Below are 24,691 nucleotides of genomic sequence, written 5' to 3'. Positions count from 1 at the left end.
CATCTCTTCAAATAAAAAAAACCCATAAACTAAGTTCCCAATCCTCCCTGTGAGCTTGCTATGTTTGTGTAAGGTAGAAAACACAATATTGACCTCTGCACAGTTCTTGTACATTGCTAAATGGAATAGGTTGAGAAGTAGCTCAGAAAGGCACCCCGGAGGTTTTGTGGGCAGTCAACAGCAACAGAATTACATTCCACCGTAACCAACTTAAGCAGTAACAGCAAGGACAATTTACAATGAGTTCAACATGTTTGAGAAACCTGTAATTGTCTTTAAAAATGTTTGTAAAGGGCTTTTAAGAGCTTGTATTGATTGTAAAAGGATCAATATCATTTTTAGATCAATAAGCAACAACGGTTCATGTGACTTGGCGCCCTTGACCTGGAAGCAGTATGAACAGGGAAGAAGTTAAAATACCAATGCCATGTGGCACACAAGAGAAGCAGAAGAGCTGGAGAGAAGTTGCGAAGGTTTTGGAAGGAAGTGCACAATGCAGGGAACCCTGCTTACTCGGAAGCTCCTGCCTTGAAGGAATGGGGAAGGGATTCTGCTTGGAAGAACTGTGTGGCTGAAATGGGGAGCTATAGGCAGAGTAGACTGACTACTAATTCCAAGTGATACTCTCTATTCTGCTATTCCATGTGTAATTTGTAGCTCATACCTACGTGATTTGCCTGTTAATTTACATTTAATTTACATGGATTATGACTCGTATTAAAGTTAAAGTCACAAAACGTGAAATCTGTTCTATAATTTCTTCAGCTGAGATGTATCTTGGTTAAATTTGATTTGGGTCCAGCCAGGATCATCCCAAAATTGGCACCTCTGGCGGGATATGAACCTGGAAACTGAAACAAGCTCATTGGAGCAGTCCAGCATTTAAACAGACATGGGCCCAAATCTTCCAATCTGGATTGGGTGGAGGATACTCACGGAGTACAGCAATCCTCACAGGGAACAGCGGAGAGAATCTTCACAGTACTGACGCCTTCCTTTTCTCAGTTGGAGCTGGAGTGTCTGCTAAGCAGAGCGTTTGAAAGTCCCGAAGCTATGGAGAGAAACTAAGTGCGTAAGATAAGTGGGCGAGGGGGTAGAGGGGCAGATAAGTGGGGATAGGGTGGAGGATAAGTGGGTGAGGGAATAGAGTGGCAGGTAAGTGATTGGGGGGATAGGGTGGCAGGTGAGTGGGTTAAAGGTTAGGGTGGCAGGTAAGGGGATGGGAGATTGGGTGGCAGGTAAGGGAATGGGAGATAGGGTGGCAGGTAAGGGAATGGGAGATTGGGTGGCAGGTAAGGGGATGGGAGATTGGGTGACAGGTAAGGGGATGGGAGATAGGGTGGCAGGTAAGGGAATGGGAGATTGGGTGGCAGGTAAGGGAATGGGAGATTGGGTGGCAGGTAAGGGAATGGGAGATTGGGTGGCAGGTAAGGGAATGGGAGATTGGGTGGCAGGTAAGGGAATGGGAGATTGGGTGGCAGGTAAGGGAATGGGAGATAGGGTGGCAGGTAAGGGAATGGGAGATAGGGTGGCAGGTAAGGGGATGGGAGATAGGGTGGCAGGTAAGGGGATCGGAGATAGGGTGGCAGGTAAGGGAATGGGAGATTGGGTGGCAGGTAAGGGAATGGGAGATAGGGTGGCAGGTAGGGGAATGGGAGATAGGGTGGCAGGTAAGGGAATGGGAGATAGGGTGGCAGGTAAGGGAATGGGAGATAGGGTGGCAGGTAAGGGAATGGGAGATTGGGTGACAGGTAAGGGAATGGGAGATAGGGTGGCAGGTAAGGGGATGGGAGATAGGGTGGCAGGTAAGGGGATGGGAGATAGGGTGGCAGGTAAGGGGGTGGGAGATAGGGTGGCAGGTAAGGGGGTGGGAGATAGGGTGGCAGGTAAGGGAATGGGAGATAGGGTGGCAGTTAAGGGAATGGGAGATAGGGTGGCAGGTAAGGGGATGGGAGATAGGGTGGCAGGTAAGGGAATGGGAGATAAGGTGGCAGGTAAGGAAATGGGAGATAGAGTGGCAGGTAAGGGGATGGGAGATAGGGTGGCAGGTGAGTTGGTGAGGGTGGCAGGTAAGTGAATGGTGGGATAGGGTGGCAGGTGAGTGGGCTAAAGGTTAGGGTGGCAGGTAAGGGGATGCGATATAGGGTGGCAGGTAAGGGGATGGGAGATAGGGTGGCAGTGAGTTGGTGAGGGTGGCAAGTAGGTGAATGGTGGGATAGAGTGGCAGGTGAGTGGGTGAGAGGTTAGGATGGCAGGTAAGTGGATGGGAGGTAGGGTGGCAGATGAGTTGGTGAGGGGTAGGGTGTCGAAAGGGAGTTGGCAATCAGATGGAATCGGGTGTTTAGGTGTCTGGGAGTAGTCAGAGCATAGAACATACAGTGCAGAAGGAGGCCATTCGGCCCATCGTGTCTGCACCGACCCACTCAATCCCTCACTTCCACCCCATCCGCGCACCCCAACAACCCCTCCCAACCCTCTTTGATCACTAAAGTCAAAATATCATAGCCAATCCACCTAACCTGCACGTCTTTGGACTGTGGGAGCACCCGGAGGAAACCCACACAGACACGGGGAGAACATGCAGACTCTGCACAGACAGTGACCCAGCAGGGAATCGAACATGGGACCCTGGCGCTGTGAAGCCACAGTGCTAGCCACGTGTGCTACCGTGCTGCCCAAGGCTGTACAGTAGTCAAGGGCGTCAGGAGGTGTTGTTTGTGCAGCCCAGCCACATGTGCTGTAAATATTAAATATAAAGTGTCACTGTGTATAATTTGAAAATACCAATAAAAATATTTGTTAAAAAAAAGGAGGGGCTGTCTGATTGGAAGGGTCAGGTTTGTGGTCAGATGGAGTCAGAGATTTGGGGGGATGTAAAGGGTTCCAGGGGGCTGGGAGTTGACGATTTGGTGGGGTCAGTAGGCAGGGGTGGGAGGTTAAGTCATTGTGAGTGATTATCTATTCACCCAGGAGTTACAACTGTTTTTATTTCTGTCTAACCTTTCCTGTGTCAGTAAGTCGGAATGTTCTAAAGAATCTGTACTGGATTCTCCGGTCGCCGACGCCGAAATCGCGTTTGGTGATCGACGATCGGCCGGAGAATCCGAGTTCCCGACCAAATCGGGAGCGGCACCGCTCTGGCGATGCTCCACCCCCTCTAAAGCAGCGAATTCGCAGAGTACGCTGCGCCACGTATCGACGGCCTCAGGACATTGCCTGAGGCCTGCCACCAATGCTCCGCCCCTGACTGGCCGATTTCCCAACGGCGAGGCGGCTTCAGACTTCAGCTCCGCACCACCACAGTCGGGGGAGGGCCGATCCGCAGGCAGGGGGGTTCTTTATTTGGTGCTGGGGCCACTGTGGGGGTTGGTCCGGGGCGCGCGAGTTGGCCAAAGTGAGGGCACTATTTCGCTGGCTGGGTCCGCGAGCGGCCTCCGCCATATAGCACGGTGATTCTCCGGGCTGTATCGGCAGCTACAGCCAGGTGCACTACGTTGCCGGCATGCTAGCCCCCAGAAAAACAGGGAATTAGAGGCCTTTTCACACCATTTTGTCTGGCGCAAAATGCCACCGTTCCCACGCCGGTGTGGGAACATATCCCCAGAATTGGAAAATCCAGCCCTCTGACTCAGAATTGGAGATGTTTTCTGAAGGTTCTAGGTGCAGTAAAATTACCCATCAGAAGTCCAAACTTCCCAGGCAATTCCTGCATAGCCAGTGCACTGGGACGTCCAAGAGGTTCCATAGTACATCTTGGAGGTGTATCAGGGTACGACCATCCAGCGATCAGACATTCTCGGCCATTTCACATATGCTAGATTGGGAAATCAAGATGGGTACCTTTGAGGCTCAAGTCTTTGTTGAGAGACGGGATCTGTCTCAGAGACTTGAACCAGTTGAGAAATGAAGACTTCCAGACCATAGACGAACATATGGGGATTATTGTCCAATCAGGAGCGAAGAGCAACAAGATTCTCGTAGAATTAGCTAAACACCTGGGTGAAGGAAGGAAGGATCTGTTAGTCATTACATAGAACTAGCTAGAATTGAAAAAGAAATTGAACGAGGAATGATTACCTAGAGAGAGAGAGAAATTGTCAAAAAGAGGAACGAGATTTGGGCAAGAGATAGAGTGAGAGAGAGGGAAAAAAAATCAAAACTGAGCATGAGTTATGATTAGATGAACTTGAGTTGATGAGGGGACGTGAGGCAGACTCAGAGAGAATTCTTCCTAAATTTGATTTGGCAGAGAACTGTCACTTTGGGCAGAATTTTCCCATATTTTTTCAAAGCGTCGGTCCTGGCGAAAAAAACTGGGGAAATCGTGACAACCGGAAAACCAGCCTCTTTTACAAATTTCTTTTTCCTACATGATTCACGCCGCGCTCATGGCGGCTTGTTCACTCGCTCCGGGAAAACTTAATCTCTGTAATCAGTGGGGCGCCTCTTTTAAGTGCCTCCCCTGCACTTGTTCCAAGCTCAGTCAGGGGGGAGGGCTGCCAGGAGAACAGCACCATGTTTCATGGGGGGAGCAATCACCAAATATCTGGATGGTGTGGAGCAGAGGCGTGACACCCTGTACCCGCAATCGGCCTGATGTCCTGCAAGCAAGGTCACCAACCCCGCCTGAGGGTCTGTGGCTGTGATAGTGAGCTCCAGCTCGCTCCATAACATTACAGGGCTACAGTGCTGAAAGAAAATGAATAACCTTCTTCGTGCAACCAGGGTAAATCTACCTCCTCAAGTCTCTTGTTGCACCCCTTATCGCTCCCATCAAACCAGTGCAGTAATCTCTCTCCCAGCCACCTTACAGGGTCCGAGCAGTTGTCAAGCACCCCCTACCCCACTCCTCATGATGCCCCAGGAGATAATCTGCTCCTCACATCCCCGCTCCCACTCACCTCCCATACATGGCAGACTTCATCACCATCTGACATGATGGGACTCCCGTCTACACTCTCCCCGCCTGCGGGAGCCAAGCCTGAGCTGAGAGCCCTAATGCCCTTTAAGGAGAGAGCCTTGAGCTACCCGACGTGAAGGTGAGATTGTGACAACAGACAAATGTGAGAACCCTCAGCACAAGCAACCAAGGTGCAAGCATCATGTGAGTTAATGTTCTCCCATCATTTATCCCCTGTGATGCACTAATACCATCTTAGTTCCCGTGCAGGTTAATAAAACAACCAGTCCAGACCATCCTCGCACCCTCTGGAGACCACAGACCCAAGCAGCTCCCAGGAAGATAGATCAAAGACAAGCATTGGATAGGCATTAGAGCTGCCACCTGCATTCTCCACCATGCAGATACTAACACCTCGGTGGCAATAACTAGTAGGCAGGCTTCTAGGTCACACACAGAAGGCAGAGGAAGGAACATCTCTGGGATCTGGCGGAGGGATGGCAGAGCCCAGGACTCTGCTGAGCCCCAGGCCAATGATGTGCCCCTGGGTCCGGGCATCACAGAGCTTTCAAAATGAAATTTAGGTACACAGGGGACAATGTTCAGCCCGCTTTAGCCATCAGCGACAATGGCGATGCAGATGTAAAATATGGCAAGATTTGGCAAACGTGATTCTCGCTGCCAATTTGCATTTTCTGATTTTCCTGACACCTCGCCAGTGATATAACGAGCACCTTATTTACAAACATCAGCAAATCATTAATGAGCCCGCCGGCTGGGGTTTCCCCTGTCTCTGAATATTCATTGGGTGCCGGCATGACCTCATGCCAGCGTGATTTACAACAGCTGTATAAAAATGACAACATGGCAGCCTCACCTCAAAGGGAATATTGGAGGTGGGCGCTCAGGTCGCCATCACCCTGCAGGGTGGCAATTACAGAGGGGGCATCGGAGAGGCAGCAGGGGACCCATCATCGAATAGACATCAGACCTGCACCCTTGACCACACAGGTATTCACACCTCGTGGGAATAACTAGTCGGCAGGTTTCTGGGTCACTCACTGGTGAGCACCTCACAGCTGCAAATCCACAGCAGGTGGAGGAAGGAACGTCACACGGATCCAACACTCGGAGAGATGCCGGAGCCCAGGACTATGCTGAACCCCAGGCTGTTGATATTCCCTTGGGTGCAGTCGTCCCAGACCTGCTGGAACTACAAAGGCAGAGTCACGAGCATCAGGAAGGGACGGCAGCATACCTTTTCGGACTGCAAGGCCGACTGGAGGATTCCCATCGCCTTCTGACCGAGGAGTTGGTGCTGTGACTCCAATGCAATGAGGCCAACACTGCGAGGGTGGCGTCCGCAGTGGACTCCTTTGTGCAGGGCCTGCACTCCATGGCAGGGATGTTTGCTCCATGGTTTAAATCATGGCCCCCTTGGCTGAAGGCATGAGCTCCAGCTTGTCTCCGATATGTCTCCCTTGGAGCTGTTTGGGTCCATGCTGTCCAGAGGGTGCGAGGTTGGTACAGGCTGGTCGACTGATTGACCTGCAGTGGACGTGAGATGGCATCAGTACAGCACAGGGGATAAATGATGGGGAACAGTTAACTCGTGTGAGGCTTGCACCATGGCTGCATGTGTTAAGGGTTCTCACATTTGTCCCTTACCACCAGCTCGCCTTCTGTATGGGTGCAGGCCTGCTGCTCGCCAGGTAGCTCAAGGGCTCTCTCCTCATAGTGCATTAGCGTTCTCAGGTCAGGCATGACTCCTGCAGGCTGTGCCCACTCACACTAGTTGTGCTTGGGTTTGTCCTTCAATAAGACAAACGGGGAGAGTGTAGACGGGAGTCCTATCGCGTTAGATGGTGATGAAATTTGGCATGCGTGGAAGTGAGTGGGAGCGGGGATGTGAGGAGCAGATTATCTCCTGAGGGAGAACATGAGGAGTGGGGTAGGGAGTAGGAAAGGTGGCATGACAAGTATTGGGACCCTGTGAGGTAGCTGAGTGAGAAATCACCATGGAGGTGATATGGATGTGTTAAGAGGTGTAGCAGAAGATATTAGGAGGCAGACGTACCCTGGCTGCACGAAAAAGGTCATTCATCTTCTTTTGGTACTGTAGCCCCGTACTCTAATGGAGCAATCTGGAGCTCACTATTGTGGCCGTAGCTTCCCAGGTGGGTTTGGTGACCTTGCTTTTTGGATGTCGGCCTATCACGGGTACAAGATGTCATGCCTCTGCTCCACACCGCCCAGAAGTCTGGTGAGGGCTTCCTTGGTGAAAAATGTGTTGTCTTCCAGGCAGCCATCCCCCGGACTGGACTTGGAGCAAGTGCTGGAGAGGCATTTAAATGGAGCCCCCCACTGATTACATAGATTACATAGAATTTACAGTGCAGAAGGAGGCCACTCGGCCCATCGAGTCTGCACCGGCTCCTGGAAAGAGCACCCTACCCAAGGTTAACACCTCCACCCTATCCCCATAACCCAGTAACCCCACCCAACACTAAGGGCAATTTTGGACACTAAGGGCAATTTAGCATGGCCAATCCACCTAACCTGCACATCTTTGGACTGTGGGAGGAAACCGGAGCACCCGGAGGAAACCCACGCACACACGGGGAGGATGTGCAGACTCCGCACAGACAGTGACCCAAGCCGGAATCGAACCTGGGACCCTGGAGCTGTGAAGCGATTGTGCTATCCACAAGGTTACCGTGCTGCCCCAATTATAGAGATTAAGTTTTCCTTTGGCCAACAAATCAGAGGCAAGCCGCCATGAGTGTTGTGTACAACACGTGGAGAAAAATTATTTTGTTAATGATGCTGAATATACGGCAAATATTACTTCCGGCGCTAGCAGGATTCTCCCTGGTTTTCTCACCGGGTCAGACACTTTAAAAAAACATGGGAAAATTCCACCTAATATGTCACAGGTTTGAATCCCAGACTTATTCAGTTGATCTCAGCTGAGCTGATGATATGGGTGATACTATTGACCTCTGCACACTCGCATTAAGGAATGAGAGAATATAGTTAGATTCCTTGCTACTCACTATCATCGATTCATTCCTGCTTGATGGTGCATGTGCATGCATCTTGGCTGAGGAAATACCTAGGCCTGCCTGGTTTGCCGCTAATTGTCGATTAGATTGCTAAAGTTCCCAATTAAGGCTCGTACATGTAGAACTTCCACTGGGACGAGCTTCCACATCCCAGCAAGATCATTGTACAAGAAAGGAAAAGGGCAACACAAAAAAATTATCAGAACATAAATGTGGAGCAGTCTTCATTTCTACAACTCTGAACCATAATAGTTCACACCTCCATCATGTGCATACTGTTTCTCATGCTGGAAATTTCCCTTCTCCCTCCTATTAACCATGTGGGGCACTGTAGCTTAGTGGTCACAAATCTACAGGTCAAAATAACCATGAAACTACTGAATTGCCATTCAAAAACCAATGGTTCACTCATGACTTTTCCCGAAAAATATCTGCTGTCCTTACCTGATGGGGCATATGTCTGACTTCAGTCCCACACTAACATGAAATACTCTGAACTGCCTTCTGAGGTAGCCTAGCAATCCACTCAACGACAGCAATCAGGGTTGGACGATAAATACTGGGCTTGCCGGCAACACCCACATCCTGAGAAATGAATAAAAGAAAATATGTCTTCTTCTGCTTCCTCTGCTTTATCCAGTTCTCCCCCCTCTACAGCGAAGCATTCCATGGCTTTCTATAAAAGGTTTTTCTAATCTATCTCATCACTCTCCAAGTGGCAATTTTAAATTGATGAGTCCCTTGCAACTGCCTCATCAATCAGAGGATAGCTATCTTTATTCTCCCTACCAATACTTTAAAAAATTTCCACAAAATGTTCGCCTAGACACTCTTGAGCAAATAGAAATGGACATAGCCCAGCTATTTACTACTCAAATGGTATTGTCATCATCATAATTTTACTCACATGCCGTGCAGTCAAGGAACACTTTGGATCCTCAATCAATGCAAGGAATCTATCAAGTATACTTAATATTATCATTTCAAAAAATTTTCTCCTTAAAAAGCTAGTTTTCTCGAGATGAAATAGAGACATATTGCTGCACAATATAAGAATAGATTATTTTTGCCTTCTTTAATCAGTCATTTCCTTTCTCTTTGAACCTGCCAGTTTACTTTTGGCCTTTAACAGTGACTGGTTGGAGTTGAACCATAATGAGAGCGCTGGACCTTTGATACAGCATTACTTCATTTTCTTTATTGTCGGCAACCACAGATATTCAGAACCCTGAGAGGGTTGATACTGATGATAAACTCTGTTTTCCTGCCTGCTGTTATGTGGTTGTCCTATCTCCTGAACCACAGGCTAAGATAACATTTGTAGCAACTGTTTCCTCACAGGAAGTGCTGTTTTGATGAATCTATTGCCCTCTTTCTTTTAAGCTTTTAGGCCAAATTGGAAGGAATAACAATTAGATTGATGGTATGCACCACGTAAGCAATCATGAGGCTTTCATCCAAATAACTGCAACGAAATGACAGCAACAAAATCATTGCATCTACATGAGGAAACATTGGTGATTTTTAGAATTGTCTTCAAAGCTGCGTGTTTTCTGACCAAGAATTGTCCGGTTCCAATTATATTTAACAGAAAAGTAATCTCCTTCTGCGAGAGATTTAAGTAGGGACTGTGAAAGGGTAAATATATGTGGCCTATATAAATTCAGGGAAGGCTGATGTCAACCTTATAGTTTTCCTCTTTAGTTGGACAATCTATATGACACATCTACTTCATTGGGATTTATGGATGGCATACCCTCTCAGCATATTCGGCACATAACATAGGCCTATACTGTTGTACAGTATTTATTTCCAAATTTACCTGTCATAATGGGACTTCACATTGCTCTTATGTGCAAAATGGATCAGGTACGGTGAAAGTATTTGTCATGTTTACACCCATGCTAATGGATCCCTCTGGGATTGCTCTTGGATTTTTATCGATTAAGGTCTTGCCTCATTTCACTGCATTGGAGGTGGGTCTGTCCTGTACTATTTACTGAACTGTCGGCTAAGATCCTGGAACTTCTTTTGTTCACCATCCAATAAGTGGCAGGTTGATATTATAGAACATAGGCAATGCTAAGAGAACAAAATAAGACTTTCCCTTAGTCTTCCCTTTGCAGTTATGCATTTACTCCTGGTGAGGTGGACACGATCAATGTTATGATGTCAGCCTTTTGAGCAACAATATGAACCCAACCCCATTTGCATCTGTTTTCCAGATCTTCCAACTTTAAAATAAGCAAACACTAGCAATGGTGGGGATGGAAGGGTTGGTTTAATTTCTCATCCACACAAAGCTCTCATCATTTTCCTCAGCCTTTCAGCTACTTTAATATGAATTTAAATGTTGCCGTCTGTTCATTTAATTGGAGGCACTTCTGCTAACGTAGCAATGACTCCGGGATGGAATTTTAAAAATGGATGCAGTACAGTTATTGTTCACAACAGGACTATATTTCAGGTTAGGGGGCAATGAAGTTAAACACTGGAGTCTAAGAGTGGACTTGCTTTTACATTGACTTTGTGCAACTGTTGTATCAATTGGCGGAATGCTGAATAACCCTGAATCTCTCTGAGATGTTAAAGTAGCAGAGTATGGGTGCATGGAAAATAATGAGATGATAGATGGCAATGGATCAGCTGCAAAAATGATTGAGAGTTACAGAAACAGAGCCACTGTTCTTGGAAACGTCACCTGCACTGTCGTTACCTGAAGTTTCAATGCAGTTTATTTTTAAATTCTCTGAAACACAAACACATACCCAGTTGGAAACAAGCCAAATAGATGCAGGCCACCCGAGTTGGTTAGAAAGATCTTTGTGTTTATGGTTTATACAAGCTACAGACACTGGAGCTATAGTATGATTACATAGAACAGTGCACTCATAACCTGTCAGTACTAATATATAGTGTATACGGAAAAGGCATAACATAACAACAGGTAAAAATAACATACTGTGTATTCAAAGGCAAAGTACTCCAGATGCTGGCAATCTGACATTAGAACAGAAAATGTTGAAAATACATATCAGGACAGGCAGCATCTGTGGAGCGAAACAGAGGGCTGATTTTTACTGGCCACCTGTGGAAGGGAGAATGGATGGCTGGACCTGTAAATTACGCTGCTGTGCCATTGGCAGAATGCCTGCCAACGGCCCACCCAACCCTCCCTGCCTTGGTTTTATGGATGGTGGTGTAGCATTGGGTGGGCCATCCATCTGTGTCTCAGTTGAAGCCCCAAGAGGGCAATTAATGCCCAAGTAAGGGTCTCATGTCACCAGCGCTTCGATTTAACAGGCAGTGAGAGAGGCCTCGTGCCCAATGTGTAGCCCAGCAGGTTTAACCCTGTGGACTGCTGGTCAGTGTAAAGTAGTGGGGTGTATGCCTCCTTCCCTGACCTAGGAATGACGTAGAGCTGCTGGCCTCTGATTAGTTGGCAGTTCTCTGAGGAATTACTCCTGGAGATGGATGGACGTCTTGCCTCAGACTAGTTAAAGGACAATCACCGAAAAAAAAAACAGCGCAAACTGGTCAAGTGGAGGTATTGCTTGCACACTTGGATTTCCCATTAAACACACTTCACCGCTGCAAAACCCATGGAGGGAGTGCGCCATCGGCTGGAACATAAGGGGCTGGATTCACCGTGTTTGGGACGAAGTGCGGAGGAACTGTGGCGTTTTATGTCAAAATAATCGGCGCTGACCCCTAGCGACCGGTGAGGGGCTAACGGCTGCGCCGAGTAAACCTCATGTCTCCCACGATATAAACAGCCGGAGAATGACTAGGTCCCTGGTCACGCATGTGCATGGTGACGACCTGCAGCGGTCGCGCCGTAAAACATTACCCGGCCGTGCGCGGACCCGACCTACCAGATAATTCCCCTCTGGCCACCTCCTGGCCCTCGCAGATGCCCCCCCCCCCCCCCCCCCCCAGCCAGCAGCATGGCTCCCGCCCGACTGTGGTGGCTGTGAACACAGCCCGCAGTCACTACACCGGGTTCACGACCGCTGAGACCACACGACAACTGCACGGTTGGGAACTCGGCCCATCGGGAGTGGAGCGTCGGGGGAGGGCCTTCAGGTAACGCACTAACGCCATTCCAACAGTGTGTGGCGCACAGCGCAATTATGCCATTTCGGAGGGAGTGGAGGATACAAAACCTGCGACAAACAGGCGCCACCCCCGATTTCAGCGTCAGAGGGGCTTCTCCGCCCGATCAGCGATTAAGAAATCGACGACGGGGAACGGTGATTCCCGCCCAAGATTCCACCAGCCTGAACAGCCAGAAAATCTCACCCAAAGTGTCGGTTCTGGTGGGAAAGCTGGGGAGAATCCAGCTAGCGTCTCAGCAAATAGTGAGCCTCTTTAACAACTGTTTTTCACCACGTGGTTCACTCTGTTCTTAAGGCACCCCTGCGATTGTTCCAAGTCCAGTCGAGGGCATGGCTGCCAGGAAGACAACACCACATAACATGGAGGGAGTGCTCACTAAACTTCTGGATGTGTGATCCTGTACTCGCGATTGTGCAGGCATCCATCAAGCAAGGTCAACAACCCCACCTGGGAGGCAGTGGCCGGGATAGTGAGTGCAAACTTGCTCTGTAAGAGGATGGGGCAATAGTGCAGATGATGTTGAGTGACATTTTTTGTGCAGCCAGGGTAAATATGACTCCTAATGTCTTCCTCTGCACCCCTCCACACAATTAAAAAATTGTAGCTTATTGTCACAAATAGGCTTCAATGAAGTGACTGTGAAAAGCCCCTAGTCGCCACATTCTGGCGCCTGTTCAGGGAGGCTGGTACGGGAATTGAACCCACGCTGCTGGCATTGTTCTGCAGTACAAGACAGCTGTTTAGCCCACTGTGCTAAACCAGTCCCTTCACACATTCCTAGGTCAGGGAAGGAGGCACACTCCCCACTACTTCACACCACAGTGATCTCTCACCCAGACATCTCACAGATTCCCAACGCTTGTCATGGTCCCACATTCCATGGTCTCCCCAGTAGATAATCTGCACCTCACGTCCCCATTCCCTCTCATGTTCTGCACATACCAGTCTTCATCACCCTCTGTCCCAGAAGAACACCTGCCTATCCTTTCCCTCCCTGTCTCATTGCAGGACAAACTTGAGCACAATTGGCGCGAGTGGATACAGCCTGCCGGAATCATGCCCGAGTTGAGAAGTCGAGCACTCTATGAGGAGAGAGCCCTTGAGCTGGCCGGTGAGGAGCAGGACCCCAGCTGTGCAGAAGGAAAGGTGGGGGCAGCAGACAAATATGAGAACTTCAAGATATGCAGCCATCGTGCAAGCCTCATGTGAGTTAACTTTCTCTCATCATTTATTCCCCAAGATGCATTAATGTCATTGTGCTTCCCTTGCAGGTCAATTAGTCGACCAGTCCAGATTATCCTTACACCCTCTGAAGTCACAGACCCGAGCAGCTCTAAGGGGGGGGGGGTTATCTCTAAGGGGGGGGGGGGGGCAGCACAGTAGCATTGTGGATAGCACAACTGCTTCACAGCTCCAGGGTCCCAGGTTCGATTCTGGCTTGGGTCACTGCCTGTGCGGAGTCTGCACATCCTCCCCGTGTGTGTGTGGGTTTCCTCCGGGTGCTCCGGTTTCCTCCCACAGTCCAAAGATGTGCAGGTTAGGTGGATTGGCCCTGATAAATTGCCCTTAGTGTCCAAAATTGTCCTTAGTGGTGGGGTTACTGGGTTATGGGGATAGGGTGGCGGTGTTGATCTTGGGTAGGGTGCTCTTTCCAAGAGCCGGTGCAGACTCGATGGGCTGAATGGCCTCCTTCTGCACTGTAAATTCTATGAGAATAATTCTATGAGGCGTCACAGCTGTCACCCGCACCTTCCACCAGTGAAGATACTCACAGCTCGGTGGGAATAACTGGTAGGCAAGCTTCTGGGTCAATCAATGCTGAGCACCTCAGAGCTGAAGATCCATAGGCGGTGGAGGAAGGAACATCCCAGGGTTCTGGCATTCAGAGGGATGCTGGAGTCTAGGACTCGGCTAGACCCCTGGCTGAGGATGTGCCCCTGAGTCCGGTTTTCCCAGAGCTGCTGGAGCTACAAATGCAGAACTACTAGCATCAGGCAGGATAACAGCGCTCCTCCTTGTTGTGTTTGGTGTTCGATGTCTATCAAGGAATCTACCAAACACCTTGTGACTTGTCCAAACCAGGATCTTTATTATATCACTCTTGGTAAGAGAATGATCTGTACAGAGCAAGTTACCATGGAGTTTCTTTGTACTCCTCTGGAACTGCCCCTAGTGCACGTCTGTCCTCTTGTACGTCTTATAACCATTTGCTGATGACCAGATGTGCCCCCACTTATATCTGAGTGTCTTGTCACATGACACTGTCCCAAGACTGCATGGTACATCTGTACCGCCACCTGTTGGTTGGAGGTCGCACCACCAGCCATCAATGGTATTGCTCACAGGCATATCACCACATCCCCCTTCTTCACAAAACATAAAGATTTGCTTACAACCAACATTAATCTTTTAACTTTATACATTCATGATATTTTTAATAATGTCAATAAGTTTAACTAGGGTGTCCATAAACAGGCGGCTGGATTCTCCATTATTGGGACTATGTCCCCACGCTGGCATCAAAACGGTCAAATTTCAAAACTGGTATGACAGAGCCACTAATTCCCAGCCCTGCAGAGGGGGGGGGGTCGCAGGGACCCGGAGTAAATGCCACAGCTTTTGCCATAGTTACGGGTCCCCGCACTTCTGGGTCAGAGGCCACGCATGCGCATGGCGGCAGCCTCCAGCAGCTGCAGCGTGCTCTGTGGCAGACCCGGACCGTGGAGCCAGACCCAAGAAAGAGACCCCCAAACGGCCGCGTGCCCGACCCTCAACCCCCGCACGAACATTCCCCCGCCGCCTATAAGGCCCCCTCTGGCCTCCGATCGGCCCCCCCACGACCAGGGTGGTCGTGGACTGAGTCCGCAGCCGCCACATGAGTATCCCGACCGGCTGGAGCACATTAGTTCCATGCCGTCGGGACGTCAGCCGGTCAGGGGCGGAGGATGTCGGAGCGGGCCTCTGGCAATGGCCCCAGGCGGTGCGTCCTACTCCCCGAGTACGACGCTTTTCAGGGCCCACAGAATCGGTGACCCGGCGTCGGTCCCGATTTCTTGTGGGAACATCGATTCTCCACCCCTGTGCGTCCATGATTTTGTGCGAGAGTGCGGAGAATCCAGCCCATGAAATGCCTGGCCAGATGTCCGTCTCTTTCGCACTGATCATTGGGCCTCCCTCACGGGATCACCTCTGTGATCATTTGGGCTTTTGCCAGCCTTTTCGAAGACTGGTTTGCATGCTGCCGCTTGCTTCTTCTCCTCTTTGCTCTGTGCCTTTGGAAGGCCTGTGTCCATGATTGCCACGCTTGCATCACCAGCCTTAATCTTTTGTGCTTCCTGCCACAACACTGTTTGCTGCTTCTCTTTGTTTCTGGTTTGTCAGTTTCTCATCTCCTTTTTTATTTTTATAAGTGGGATGAGCTAGCTCTCCCAGTCTTCTCTTTCTTTGTTCTTGTTCTGACAATGGGATGACAAAGTTTTTTGCGTTTGTGTTTAGGCTTGACAGCCTGAGGTTCAGTGCTGATCTTCACCCTGTGCTCAGAGGTCTGCAAAGTTTCAGGTAGATCCTGAGGGGCCGATGCATCATCACTGGATTGTGTGGCCACGCCCACTTCTGCGGCCTTAACGGAATTTGGAGTGCCTCGCTTTCTGGTGCCTGGGTGGAGGTTGGAACTGCAGCAACAGGTACCGCCCTTTCTTTACTCACCCGAGCGTCGCTCAATGGCTCTTCTTCACTAGAGATTACGATGCTCTCTGGTTGTGATGATCTAGACGTTGGGCTATCTTGGTCAAATTCAAGAATGCATGAGTGATCCATTGAGTTGCATAGTGAGATTATCATCAGCTCCTCCTCTGGGTTACTCTCTGAGTTACCAATCAGTTCAACTCCAAGTTGCTGTCATTGTATTCATCATCAATGTATTCCCGTTCATCCTCAGTGTCCTCAAGAATCTCCACTGTTTCAGTCTTGGAGTCGTCAAACTCTGCAACATCAGAGTTGCTGTCATTGTCTGCGTCATCAATGTCTCCCCACTCATCCTCAGTGTCCTCGATGATCTAGGGGTTGACTACAGGAATTGCTTCAGAGGCCTGCAACAAGTCACAAAGTGCCTCTGGAGCAAGCTTCTCTAATATTGGGATGATACTGTCCGTTTCAAGCTTGGTCAATGGCTGGTCCTCCATGGGATCAGCAGCTGTGATTTGAGTTTTTATTTCGGTGTGCGCCATCTCTGAGCTCTCACTTTTCTCAGTGTCCAGCACGTTCTGGGCGTCCCCATGACCACCTTATTATTCCATCAAAATCACCGGAGTAGTGCTTCTTGAGCCATTTCATTGAGCCCATCTTTGCACCTGTGAAAAAGATCTACAAGCAGTTCATACTGGTCTTCATCTGTCTCACCTTCTACGCCATTACTTTCTGTATCCTCTTTGAAGTCTTCAAACATATATTCGGATTCAGCATCGTCTGATTCACCTGTAAAATATAACATTATGTGTTCACGCAGTAGGCCGCCAAGTTCAAAGTCAGTCTTGAGTTTGGCTGCCAAACTTTGGCTTAACATTCCATATTGTGGAATTTCAGGAGGAACTGGAGAAATTAAAGAACAATTCATTCGGTACAGTTTTTGTAACTGTTCAGCGAGTGCTTCGTCCCTTGTGCATGGGTTTAGTTTGAATTGTTTTCAACGTTGCATTTTTGCCCTCCAGTCAATCTTACAGCCTATCCACCCCATGATTCCTGGTTCTTCAAACAATGATTCAAGCGGCCATGAATCCAACTGATATACTTTTGTGACCACCTCGTTTGTGAAATCCTCATTGGGCTCGAACTTAAACTCCAGAATGGAGCTCCATGGCTTCTCAAGCTCCGTCCATTTAACATTCACATCTTGCAGGTGCTTTAATACGGGCTCATCATGCTCCTGTATCATACCACTGAGCACATGACTGTTCACCCGAATTGCGGAATGCTCGATGGCTGTTCCATCTCTTTGTCTGTTTCGTCATCCTCCGCCTGAATTTCTTCTGAATCTACATCAACCATGCACACTCTGATATCTTATAAGGATCTGTAGTATTCAGCTGGCGAGCCATCTTCTGGGCCATACAGTTGTTCAACTAAGTACAGGGATTCACATGAATCTGCTCCTATGATTGACTCAATATCCATATCAACAATATAGATCGCACCACCAGCCATCTATGATATTGCTTACAGGCATATCACCACACTCCTTAGTCTTACAACTGAGCCTGCCTGCGACCAGAAGAACTGAGGGCAGGCTCACACGGCTGCCGCACATTATACTTCTGGTAGTGGGAGGGGCCATGAGAGGAGCCATGGGTGGAGCCGAGGGTGGAGTACTGTACAAGCTCCTCATCTCCCCTATGGGCAGAGCCGCGCAACTGCTCATAGACAGAGCCCACAAGAACACAATACCATACAATACAATACAGTGTGAATTACATTCACCACACCCTGCACCCCAACAGGTCAGCACTGCAACATCTGTGCAGCTTGAAAGTAAGCCCGGGCCCTCAAGGACCAGACTCACAGGTCATCTCAGACAACAGGGCATGGAAGTCAGCAGGTCACTTCAACCTCAATTGTAAATCACAGGGAGACACCTAGACGTAGCAGGAAGGTGAGGAAGAGTAAGGATCAATAGGCACCTAGTGGGCACGGATTAACCTAGGCACTAGTAGAGATAAATATCATTGTAATATTGCACCTGTATTAACAATCAATTGTTCACTCATCCAGATCCTTCATGCTGTCATGTCATGACACCCCACTGCTCAAACCCCCATGCACACTTAGCGCTTCATGGAGTGTGAGAATAGCAACGCTATGTCTCTCCCACTGACCACACAGTAAAGACTTGCTGCTACTGGCATGGGCCACCGCAGCCCCACCTCCACAAACCCCCACCCATGGAAGGTTAAACACCGCACCCCCCCCCCCCACCGCACCCCCACCCCCCCCCCCCCCCCCCCCCCCACCGCTGCCACAACATGAACACTCAGGCCTCTCATGTCTGACAGTATTCTCCAGTGATGAGGTTGCCAATGGCTGTCAGCATGTCGAGAACCTGCCCATCTCGTACACAGGTGGAGAAGAATACCAAGGCTCCAGATCTCAGAGGGGACAGTAGCAGCTGAGATATGTCACCCAGCATCTCTGGGCCCGATGAGAAGCCTGTTCATTGGCAGGTCGCGTTCAGCTATCTGTCAGGCAGTCGTCCTGCCCTCAGTACTCACTCACTCTTTTCTCACAATCTGCCAGGCTACACACATGAAGTAATTGAGTCAGAAGAGGCTCAGGCTAGTTCCGAAATAAACCAAGCTTTTTTGGGCAGGGCTCAGCAATGAATTTACTGAGAGCCAGCTGTGGTTTCTCATCTCCTGAAGAGCACAGCTGACATCTGAAGCACAACACCATTCTATTAGGAGCTCCATAAACATCCCTCCACTATTTCCTCTGTGATAAATGTCTGTGTGATTAATAAAACTGATATTGCAACGTGCCACAGGCAGGAGGTTTATGTTGATACAGAATCCCTCGAGAAATCACTGCGTTTGCCTTTTTTTTCGATTCCAGTACAGCTAGAACCTTCAAATCATGAGTGTATCTGTCAGGTCAGACAAAATGATGCAGAACTCAGTTCCAAAGACTTTCTCTGAAATACGTCCAGTTTTGAAGCAAAATGCATACTTCTAAATATGTTCTAAAAAGACTGAAAATTAATTATTTGCTAATTTATTGTTAGATGTAAATAATTATATACTTAGATCAGTAGATGTTTTGTAGTCCTATTAGAGAACATTAAGCCACAAATGAAAATATTAGTTAAGGAAAGTAAGTAATTATTAGCAATGGTCCTCCTATTTGTGCAATTGTTGTAAATGTTGTGATAATACTTAAGGAGGATGATTCAGTATAATAATATAAATAAATGAAGTAAAAGCTTCTAAGGTCTGAATAGGAGCAGTTTGACAAATTGGATTGCCAAGTATTAAAAATCCAAAACCCACTCAATATGTATAGTCCAATTTGTGTAATGTACAAAGTAGTAACAAATTAATGAATAGACATAATTGCCATAGACTTCTGAATTAGGTATAAGCCTGGCCAGGATTGGAGTGGATTGTGGTTTGTGGCTGTTTCATATAAAGAGCTGGGTTTTACGGGGGTGGCGAGGGGGGTTGTGGGGGTTCGGGGGATTGGCCTGTTGCCCACCTGTCTCCCCCCCTGCCCTGACAAATAGGTTGGTTGGAAATCAACCAACGAAAGAAAGTCTGCCTCACAACAATAACACACTGCAGATAACAGGGAACGTATGGGACATCCACCCATCCTGGGGAGCTGACAGCCAATATAATTGACCATCCTGGCAGTGCCAGGACTGCGGGCAGGCTCAGGATGAAGGCCCTAATGAATCTCAGGCTCAGGTAAGTCAGGGATATTGGGCAGAGAGGGATCAGACACCTTGTGTGGGCAGGAGGAGGTGGGGTATGGGCTTTGTAATGCAAAGTGTGAGGAAGGAAGAGGGGGCACTATCTTCAGCAGGCTACCCCTGATGCACAAAGGGTACCCACACAAAGGCAATTCCCCCTTCCCCTACTGCTTTCACAACTTTATTTGAAAGAATAGTCTGTCCACTCCCACCTGTTTGTCACTAGAACTGTGTAATGGTGTGGGCAGCATAATATTGGGGGCAATTGGCTTGCAAACATGCTCAATTGACTCTTAATTGTTTACTTACATATTACCGGCGGGTTGTTGATTTTGGCACTTGCCCCACACCCGTAGTATGGGGGGCAGCTCGGGGCTGAGTGAGAATGTGGTGGGCTTGCCACTCCTTGTAGTTTACATGGGCATAAAATTCAGCCCAGTGTGAGGCGGCCTGTGGTAATTTTTGGGGCCAGCTTCACTTTAATCATGGGAAAGGGCTCCAGGCTTTAGAAATGTCTCTGATTAGGAGCTTGCCTGTTGCAGAAAGGGAAATGGTACATAATTTCAGGCATCAACATTTGTCAGTGAATAGTAAGGATAGGGCCCAAACAATAATCTCCTTTGCTTGAATGGTGGAGCCCAAGGTGCCCCTGATTTCAGTGGAGCTGGTGTGGGATTCAGAGTGAGGCAGCAAAGAAAACAACAGGATTGGGCCACTGCTGGTATAGCAGTGAATTGAGGTATAAGTGTTTGAATTTCATTTGGATTTGGTGCAATAGTTCATAGTGATTGGAATACAATAATTCTTGTGGTGGGGAGAGGATCTTCATTCTCCAGTAAACATTATCACCCGTGCTCCTTCTATTGAGCTGGCAGTTCTTCCGATTTGGTCTCATTGTCACCATCCTCCTCTCCTTTTATTAATCCTGCTGTTGGGACCCCTGCATGGCTACTTCTCTCCTGACTATATCACAGTGAAACATACAGCACAGCATCTCTATGATGTGTGCTCTGGTGGACACTTGTAACAGACAAATAGACGTGGAGGTGCCGGCGTTGGACTGGGGTGGGCACAGTAAGAAGTCTTACAACACCAAGTTAAAGTCCAACAGGTTTGTTTCGAATCACTAGCTTTCAGAGCGCAGCTCCTTCATCATGTGCCCTAGTCAGTCAGAGAATGAGGAACAGGGTACTACATTGGGCAATACACAGAGCACAAAAGAGCTCTTCTATCGCTCCTCAGCTCTGCAGAAGGCTCATGGGGAATTGAAACGTTGGGCGTGATCTAATGGCCTCTTCGTGTCGGGACGAGGCCATTGAATCTCACGAGAAGCCTCTCGCGAAGATTTACGATGCTTGAAATGTCTCGCGCGATTTAACAAAGTCTCGCATGGTGTCGCACTCTGGATCTCATCCTCACTGGGCACGATCCAGATCAGCACATTTAAATGATCCATTAGACTCATTTAAATATGCGTTCATGCAATTCACCTGGTTCCCGGGATCTAACGGCTACACCTGGCAGACCTCGCCAGGGCATTGTTTAGTACAGCTTTCCATCAATGTTAACCAGTTGTAATGGCACCTGGGCAGCCTACCAGGCGATTAGAGACGTCGGGTAGTTGGGGACAGGGCAGGGTGGCACACTGGTACTCCTTCTCGTACCCGAGTACCTTGGCACCACGAGCCCAGCACCCTGGCCGTTCTACCCCAGCACCCTGGCAGTGCCAGGGTGGCCAGGTGACACTGCAAGGCTGGCAGGTGCACTGTGAGGTTGTCCGGGTGCCAGATTGGCACTGCCAGGGATCAGGTCCTTACCTCGGGCAGGAGATACAGAAGTCTGAGAACACGCAAGAACAGACTCAAAAACAGCTGCTTCCCGCTGTCACCAGACTCCTAAATGACCCTCTTATTGACTGACCTCATTAACACTACACCCCTGTATGCTTCAACCGATGCCGGTACTTATGTAGTTACATTGTGTACCTTGTGTTGCCCTATTATGTATTTTCTTTTATTCCCTTTTCTTCCCATGTACTTAATGATAAGTTGAGCTGCTCGCAGAAAAATACTTTTCACTGTACCTCGGCACACGTGACAATAAACAAATCCAATCCAATCCAGAGAGGGGTGAGAGGGTGTTCCTGGAGGCCTCCCCGGGTTTTGGGGGGGGGGGGGGGCAGAGGTGATCGGAAACAGAGGGAGGAGGGGCTTAAAGGGTGGAGAAAGATCAGAATAACCAGACAAAATGGCATCTTGATCCGCGAGGAGCCTTTCCTGCTGGGCTTGTCAGCAGAAAATGCCTCTAAGTGTGGCCTTGGTGGAGAGAAACTACCCCAGGTAAAAAATAACGGCAAAGTGCCATCAAATAGCGAGATTTTTCTTCCACTACAGCTGCCGAGAAACACCCCGCTAAACGCACACAAAACCCGACATAGATTTGTTTTCCGGTGAAATCGTGCCCGTGAATTCTGTTTCTCTCTCCACAACTGCCGACCTGGTTAGTTTATCCAGCATTTTCTACTGTTCCTAGAAAAGGAGGGCAGCACGGTAGCACAGTGGTTAGCACAGTTGCTTCACGGTGCCAGGGTCCCAGGTTCGATTCCCAGCTTGGTCACTGTCTGTGCGGAGTCTGCAGCCAGGGTGCAGGGCTGGCATTTTTCATGTGGTGGCAATCGGGCCAGTGGTGCCCTGCGTCGGTGTTGGGGAGGGGCAGTGTCCCTCCCATAGTGCATTGGGGCTTGGGGGGGGGGGGGGGGTCAGGATTCGTTCCGAGGGCTGCAAAGATCGGGACGCCATTTAAAGATGGCGTCCAGACCTTTCGTTGCACTGGGGAATTCCGACGAGCGGAGCTCCTCAGTGCACAAAAGTGGGCAGCCTTGGCCACACGTTCCCCACTGAGGCCCCCTACCTAACCATTTAATACAGTCGTGCTTTTCAGCACTGCGAGCGCCGGGAAACACATGGCTAAATGCATTTGCTATGGGGCTTTGTTCCCATTTAGTTGAATATGTTTCAACTCCTGGTAGCATGTTATATTACCCTTGGTGCTAATATGTCATGTTCTTTGTCTTTTGTTCCAGAATGATCTGTTGAGTTGATGACAAAGAATCCACCAATCATTAGATTGAAACAAAACTAATTTATTGTATAACAATTAATTAAATGAAGTTCACACACACTACTGAGCTATAGTTACTAATACAGTAATACTGAATCTGTCTAGCAGTAATCAATAATCTAAATAGTTACTAATAATATCCTTGTGGTAACTCTCTCTACCTAATCTTCTCCTAGTGCTATTCTCAGGCTTTTGCCTTTGCTAACTACTTACACTATACCCAGAATTCCCTTAGGGTCTGACTTAAATACAGAGAAGTGATGACGCCCTCTAGTGTTTGATTTACAATGAGATGTAATAATTAACCCTTCACTAACTTGACTATATGCATATCATTACAATGTCCATTATCTTTTTCTGACCACAGTACAAACCCAATAGATGACTGGTAGCTGTGGAGTTTAAATACTAGTTAAGAAGCTGGCAGTGTCTGGGAGATATGTCTCGTTTGTAGAAATCTCAGTTAATTTAGATTGAATGTTTGGCCATGGTGTTTATCAGATCCTGGTGACATTCAGTTTTCATTTCTAATGCACTATATCTTTTGAGAACTGTCTCATGTACATTTGAACTTGGATGTTAATACATTTTAAATTGAGTATTTCTGGGCCGCATTGAAATTCTTGGTTTTGCCACTTAGTTGAACAATCATCATTTTTCTTTGTTGGTATGAACTCTTTTGTTGGCAAAAAGTATTAGAGTCATTTGGTAATATTTCTGTGACATATTTGTGCTTCAGTTAAACAGCGCTACTGTTTACATTTCTGTGAAATATTTAAACAAAGCTTTGTACTCCAGGGTGGCCAACTTGATCTTATTGCTATGAGAGCATGGTAGCTTTCTGACAGTCTTAACTTTTCGAACAAGAAGTTTTGGCAGTTCTTTGTTCACCCCTAGCTTGCAAAATCAGCAAGGATCAAAATAACAAATAGTTACAAAGTTGATTTTGCATTCAAGCTATTCTTATGGAACAACTAGTGTCCTAAGTTTATATTTTAAATGTGTAAAAAATAGCAAATAAATCTCCTTTATTATTTTGTTTGGCTGGAGAGTGACTTTCACGAAACATTAACAATTTGCAATATTTGCATAAAACGCCTGAAGAATTGGATTGTGTGAAAAATATAATTCTAAGGAAGAAAGAAGGAAGTTGTTTTCTATTCACCAAACACCACATCACAGTCTCTCTGCTCTTCACATAAATTAATTAACTTTCCAGGTTGTAAAGTGGACAAATATGGCACATGACCAGACCTGATGAAGAACAATATGAATGACAATGTTAGCACTGTTGCTTCACAGCGCCTGAGTCCCAGGTTTGATTCCCGCTTGGGTTACTGTCTGTGCGGAGTCTGCACGTTTTCCCTGTGTCTTGTTGAGTGAATTGGACATTCTGAATTCTCCCTCTGTGTACCCAAACAGGCGCCAGAGTGTGGCGACTAGGGGATTTTCACAGTAACTTCATTGCAGTGTTAATGTAAGCCTACCTCTGTCATTAATAAAGATTATTATTATTATGACAAATTAATCTGGGTTTATTTGCTTTTGTAAGGAGGGATTTGACCAAGACATTCCCATCATTGGAGAGTAGCACAAGATCAGCATTTCTACATACAGCCATGGAATAGGCAAACAAAACCTTAATTTAATGCCACCTCATTAGTTAGTTATCGAAGAACGATTAAAAAATAATTTTCTTCTGAGCGCAGGGCAGAATTTTCATGCCAGCAGCACAGTTTGAGGACCTGAACGTGCTGCCCCACGCTATCCTGACCATAAATTTAAATGTACAGATGGAAAATCATGGCTGCAATTTTCTGATCTCTTCCCTTCGCAGCTGAGGCTCCATCTTCTCAGAAAATTAACACTGAATACTCCATGTGACAATGGTAACATTTAAAATATCCCCCATATTGCGGGGTAAAGTGGGCTCGAAGATATTGTGGTTTGATTTATATTCAGGAAGCAGCTATGTGGTCCAAATGGAGGTGTGGTGGCGATCCATAGGAACAGATTTGCAGGGCAGCCAGC

General features: G+C 47.9%; 1 protein-coding gene across 1 annotated transcript; it reads right to left on the bottom strand.

Moving 5' to 3' along the window:
- Positions 1–15,959: 15,959 nt before the first annotated feature.
- Positions 15,960–17,014, bottom strand: LOC119964390 (nucleosome assembly protein 1-like 1). Its single transcript, XM_038793834.1, has 3 exons — positions 16,801–17,014; positions 16,451–16,671; positions 15,960–16,139 (listed from the first exon to the last, which is right to left on the bottom strand). Exons 1-3 carry the CDS (start codon positions 17,012–17,014, stop codon positions 15,960–15,962), a joined length of 615 nt encoding a protein of 204 aa, XP_038649762.1.
- Between the last annotated feature and the right edge of the window lie 7,677 nt (positions 17,015–24,691).

Source organism: Scyliorhinus canicula, chromosome 1 (assembly GCF_902713615.1).
Source record: "Scyliorhinus canicula chromosome 1, sScyCan1.1, whole genome shotgun sequence".
NCBI classification, from domain to species: domain Eukaryota; kingdom Metazoa; phylum Chordata; class Chondrichthyes; order Carcharhiniformes; family Scyliorhinidae; genus Scyliorhinus; species Scyliorhinus canicula.
The sequence above is the reverse complement of the archived record's forward strand: the minus strand, read 5'-3'. Positions and strand labels throughout refer to the sequence as shown.